Source organism: Mobula hypostoma, chromosome 2, assembly GCF_963921235.1.
Source record: "Mobula hypostoma chromosome 2, sMobHyp1.1, whole genome shotgun sequence".
Classification (NCBI taxonomy): domain Eukaryota; kingdom Metazoa; phylum Chordata; class Chondrichthyes; order Myliobatiformes; family Myliobatidae; genus Mobula; species Mobula hypostoma.
The window spans coordinates 242,313,971-242,319,970 of record NC_086098.1 but is presented as its reverse complement, the minus strand read 5'-3'; the positions used below and the strand labels follow the sequence as shown (position 1 = coordinate 242,319,970).

The following is a 6,000-nucleotide window of genomic DNA, read 5'->3' as shown; positions in this document are numbered from 1 at the left end:
ATTAAACTCCATTTGCCATCTCTTGGCCCACTTTCCCAACTTGATCAAAGTTCCTCTGTAAATATTGATAACCATATTTTAATTAATTTATGTATATAAGAATACAGAGTACAGGAAAATAAAAAAATATATATGTCAATACATTAAACTAAATCGCATATAAATACCCTATATTCATACAAGTCAATTAGTTCGTAACATTGAAAAATAATAATTTTATTATATATAATCAACTTCACTGTTAACAACACAGACACGTGCATGCACGTGATCACACACACACACACACACACATTACACACACACATTCACACACATCACACACACACACACATTACACACACATTACACACACACACATTACACACACACATTCACACATTCACACACATCACACACATCACACATTCACACACATCACACACACACACACACATTACACACACACATTCACACACATCACACACACACACACATTACACACACATTACACACACACACATTACACATTCACACACATCACACACATCACACATTCACACACATCACACACACACACACACACACACATAACACACACAGACATTACACACACACACACACACACATACACACACACACACACACACACACACACACACACACACACACACACACAGAGTATCTGGACCTGCCTGGCTTCTCCGCGCTCTCCCTGAGGGATACAAAACGGACGGTACTGTTGCCATTGCCATGTTGGTTAAACGCCTGCATTTTGATCTCGTACAAGGTCGCGGGTTCTGCAAACATAGAGCGAGGGGGGAATCAGAGCGCAGCATGGCCAGGGTTGCTCCCAGTTCATCGGGTGGGCAGTGTGACACTTGAAACCAAGCGCTGGGCTGTGGGACAGACTGGGTAACATTGCTGATCCTGGTTTTTGGATACAGTGATCCATCCATCCACCCGATCAGTGGGGGTAAAAGTTTCCACCACTGCTGAGGTTGAGCTCATTGTAAGAGGAACACAAAGTTAGCTTTTTGCAGCAGCAACACAGAACTCAAGTTTACATAATTTATACAGAAGCAACAGAAGTAACGACATTACTGCAAACTGAAGGTAGTGTACTGAGGTAGAGTTAGGGTTTCCCAAGTGGGTTCAAGACCTGATGCCAGTGGGGAAGAAGCTGTTGTTCAGCCTTGAGGTGTGAGTCTTCGGGGTCCTGTTTCTCCCACGTGAGGGCAGCATCGAGAAGAGAGCACGACCTGGTTGATGTGGGTCCTCGATGTCGCCTTCCTAACACTTCGCCTCTTGTGGATGTTCCGCAATGGTGGGGAGAGCTGTGCCCGGGGTGGAACAAGCCATCACAAAGAAAGCACCTCTACTTCCTCAGAAGTTTGCACAGACTCAGCATGTCATCTAAAACTTTGACAAACTTCTGTAGGTGCACAGTAGAGAGTAACCGGACTGGTAGCATCTTGGTCTGGAATGGAAACACCAATGTCCAGGAACTGAAAAGGCCACAGGAAGTGATGGATACAGCCCTCCCCACCATTCAGCACATCTACACGGAGCGCCGTCACAAGAGAGCAGCACGCATCTTCAAGGACCCCCACCATCCGGGCCAGGCTCTCTTCATCGGGCAGGAGGTACAGGATCCTTCAGTCCCACATTACCAGGTTCAGGAACAGTTATCACCCCTCAACCATCAGGCTCCTGAACTTCACTCACCTCAAATCTGAACTGAACCCACAACCTAGTCACGTTCTCTACAACGTATTTATTTCGAATTTGCGCCGTTTGTCTTCTTGTGCATATTGGTTGTGTTTGTTTTTAATTGATTTTAGTGTAGTTCCTTATTTCTACCGTGAACACCCGCAAGACAATGAATCTCAAGGTGACATATATACACTTTGATAGTAAATTTACTCTGAATGCTGAGACACACCACTCTTCGTAGCCGCTCGCTATCCCGTACATCGCGTTCTCTATGGTACAAGATACGTAAAGATTTTTCAGAGCCTTTGAATCTCCTTAAACCTCGAAGAAAGTGGAGCTGCTGGTTCGTCTTCTTCGTGGTTGCACCCGAAATAGAACCTCCGAGACGCTGACACTCCCAAGGCCCCTCACCCTTCCCATCAGAAAGAAATTCACAAACTTTATTCCCCCTCTGAAACCTGGGAACACTTGGCAAAGAGTCAAACGCTCATACCTTGAAGCCTGGGACTCCTCGGAAGTTCCGTCCTTGCTGGCTGATCTGAAGCACGAGCCCATTCTCCCCCCTCAGATGCTGCCTGACCTGCTGAGTGTTACGGCTCCCAACTTCTGGCTGCCCTCTGAGTTCAGTCTCTCGCACGCTAAACCCCCAACCCCTGAGACGGGTCTCACTGCGGGGTGTGGGTCCTTGCTATCCACAGGGCCTGCGAGGCAAGGCCTTGTTGGGAGGAATCTGCTAAGAGGCACCTTTACCGCTGGTACTCACCCAGGTGGTGGAAGATGTAGGTGGTAGCTGTGCTGGGAAGCAGGACGGGTCCCTGCACCCGAGGGCTTGGCAGCTGCCGGTGGAAGAGCTTGTAGCCCTGGACTAGCCCGGGCCGGTGCGGAGGCTCCCAAAACACCTGCACGGCCGTGGAGTTCAACACCTGGGCGAAGAACATCACATCTGGAACTGGAAGGACGGTTCAGTCACAAACTTGGGTGCCCAGGACTGGAGGAATGTAGTCACTCTGCACACCGGGGTTCGGCGAACGCATGGTCGGGAGGAGGAGGGAGGCAAATGCGCACGCTGGGGGAGGGGGGGTGGTTCCGGGGGGGGGGGGAAGTGAACGCACACACCGGCAGTCCAGAGGGAGACAAACACGCACACCAGGGGTCTGGGAGAGTTGAATGCGCACACCGGGGGTCTGAGGGAACAAGCATGCACCACGGTGAGATTGGGTGGGGTACAGAGAGACCCGCCCCCACTGTCAGCTGTCCTGGTGCACGTCCTCCTGTAGGAGGGACGGGGAGGAGGGAGCGCCGCACTGTTGGTCTGGTCCTTGTGACTGAAGGGTATGGCTCCCCGCTTTCTGTCCCTCTCTTCTCCCCGCTTCCCAACTCCGCCGATGGCCGTTGCTCACCTTCGCCCCCCGTGATGGCGGTGACGAGCTGGGAGCGGTCGCTGGCCCCCACGGGGGAGTAGGCCTGCACATACATGGAGTACTCGGTGCCGGGCCGCAAGTTAGTGAAGACGTGCTCGAACGTGGTCTTACTGACTGCTTCCTGCAGTTCCTTCCCGGACTCCTCTGCAGAGCCGCCACAGGGTCAGTAACTCCCCACCCTCCCGACCAACCCTTTCCCCCTCCCTCCTCCCCTCCTTTCCTCCCATCCCCTTTCCCAATTACACCTCATCTCTCCTCCCCCTCATCAACCCTCCCTCTTCCCCATCATCTTCCCCTCCCTCCTTCTCCTCATCTCGCTTCCCTCCTCCCTTATTTGCCCTCCTTCCTCCTTCTCAACCCCTCCCTCTCCTCCCTCCTCCCCAGCCTTCCTGCCCCTCCCCATCACCTACCTCTCCCCCTCGCTCCCCTTTGCCCCTCGCACCCGCTCTCCCACTCACTGTTCCCGTCCCCACCCACCTGCTGCGGGCCGGATGTGGAGGACGTAGCCGATGATCTCCTCGGTGACGAAGTGCGAGGGCTCGCTCCAGGAGAGGCGGATGGCGGTGGAGGAGAGGGTCTCGGCCCGGGGCTCCGCCGGGGGGGCGGGCAGCTGCTGGGACAAGGTGACTGCCAGCCGGGCACTGGCCTGGTTGGTGCCCGCGCTGTTCTGGGCCACGCACTGGTAGATGGCCTCGTCCGATGCCCTCACGCGGTTTATGATCAGGGTGCTGAGGGTGAAACAGTGCGGGGGTGGGGGTGGTCACGAAAATCTCATGGACAGCCTCACTGCCCTCCTACCACCACCGTTAGGTGACTATTACCCTGAAAGCCTTTGATAAGGTCCCATAGGAGGTTAGTGTGCAAAATTAGAGCACATGGTATTGGGGGTAGGGTACTGACATGGATAGAAAATTGGTTGGCAGAGATGAAACAAAGAGTAGGGATTAAAGGGTACTTTTCAGAATGGCAGGCAGTGACTAGTGGAGTACCGCAAGGCTCGGTGTTGGGACCGCAGCTGTTTACAATATATATTAATGATTTAAATGAAGGGATTAAAAGTAACATTAGTAAATTTGCAGATGACACAAAGCTGGGTGGCAGTGTGAAATGTGAGGAGGATGGGGTGGTAAATTGGATTACTAAGTATGCAGATGATACTAAGGTAGGTGGAGTTGTGGATAATGAAGCAGGTTTTCAAAGCTTGCAGAGAGATTTAGGCCAGTTAGAAGAATGGGCTGAAAGATGGCAGATGGAATTTAATGCTGAAAAATGTGAGGTGCTACATTTTGGTAGGACTAATCAAAATAGGACATACATGGTAAATGGTAGGGCATTGAAGAATGCAGTAGAACAGAGGGATCTAGGAATAATGGTACATATTTCCCTGAAGGTGGAATCTCATGTGGATAGGGCAGTGAAGAAAGCTTTTGATATGCTGGCCTTTATAAATCAGAGCATTGAGTATAGGAGTTGGGATGAAATGTTGAAATTGTGCAAGGTATTGGTGAGGTCAAATACGGAGTATTGTGTACAGTTTTGGTCACCGAATTATAGGAAAGATGTCAATAAAATTGAGAGAGTACAGAGGAGATTTACTAAAATGTTGCCTGGGTTTCATCTCCTAAGTTACAGAGAAAGGTTGAACAAGTTAGGACTTTATTCTTTGGAGCGTAGAAGGTTGAGGGGGGACTTGATAGAGGTGTTTAAAATTATGAGGGGGATAGATAAGAGTTGACATGGATAGGCTTTTTCCATTGAGAGTGGGGGAAGATTCAAACAAGAGGACATGAGTTGAGAGTTAAAGGGCAAAAACATGAGGGGGAACTTCTTTACTCAGAGAGCGGTCACTGTGTGGAACGAGCTTCCAGCAGAAGTGGTAGAGGCAGGTTCGATGTTGTCTTTTAAAGTTAAATTGGATAGATATATGGACAGGAAAGGAATGGAGGGTTATGGGCCGAGTGCAGGTCGGTGGGACGAGGTGAGAGTAAGAGTTCAGCATGGACTAGAAGGGCCGAGATGGCCTGTTTCCGTGCTGCAATTTTAATATGGTTATACGGTTATATGATTTATGAGAATGCAGGGTGACTTGGACAGGTTGGGTGAGTGGGCAGATGCAGTTTAATGTGGATAAATGTGAGGTTATCCACTTTGGTAGCAAGAACAGGAAGGCAGATTACTATCTGAATGGTGTCAAGTTAGGAAAAGGGGAAGTACAACGAGATCTAGGTGTCCTTGTTCATCAGTCACTGAAAGCAAGCATACAAGTACAGCAGGCAGTGAAGAAAGCTAATGGCATGTTGGCCTTCATAACAAGGGGAGTTGAGTATAGGAGCAAAGAGGTCCTTCTGCAGCTGTACAGGGCCCTGGTGAGACCACACCTGGAGTATTGTGTGCAGTTTTGGTCTCCAAATTTGAGGAAGGACATACTAACTATTGAGGGAGTGCAGCGTAGGTTCACGAGGCTAATTCCCGGGATGGAGGGACTGTCATATGTTGAAAGACTGGAGCGACTGGGGTTGTACACATTGGAATTTAGAAGGATGAGAGGGGATCTGATTGAAACATATAAGATTATTAACGGATTGGACACGCTAGAGGCAGGAAACATGTTCCCAATGTTGGGGGAGTCCAGAACCAGAGGCCGCAGTTTAAGAATAAGGGGTAGACCATTTAGAATGGAGTTGAGGAAAAACTTTTTCACCCAGAGGGTTGTGGTTCTGTGGAATGCTCTGCCTCAGAAGGCAGTGGAGGCCAATTCTCTGGATTCTTTCAAGAAAGAGTTAGATAGAGCTCTGAAACATAGCGGAGTGAAGGGATATGGGGATAGGGCAGGAACGGGGTACTGATTGTGGATGATCAGCCATGATCACAGTGAATGGTGGTG

General features: G+C 50.0%; 1 protein-coding gene across 1 annotated transcript in view; it reads right to left on the bottom strand.

The window, feature by feature from the left end:
- The window catches only part of si:ch211-57n23.4 (immunoglobulin superfamily DCC subclass member 3), a 45,857-nt gene that overhangs the window by 7,360 nt on the left and 32,497 nt on the right, over positions 1-6,000 (bottom strand). The window contains exons 8-11 of the mRNA XM_063041805.1: positions 3,594-3,844; positions 3,096-3,260; positions 2,459-2,644; positions 675-779 (exon numbers count right to left, since the gene is read on the bottom strand). Coding sequence (XP_062897875.1) covers positions 675-779; positions 2,459-2,644; positions 3,096-3,260; positions 3,594-3,844 — 707 coding nt within the window. The remainder of the gene's footprint in view (positions 1-674; positions 780-2,458; positions 2,645-3,095; positions 3,261-3,593; positions 3,845-6,000) is intronic.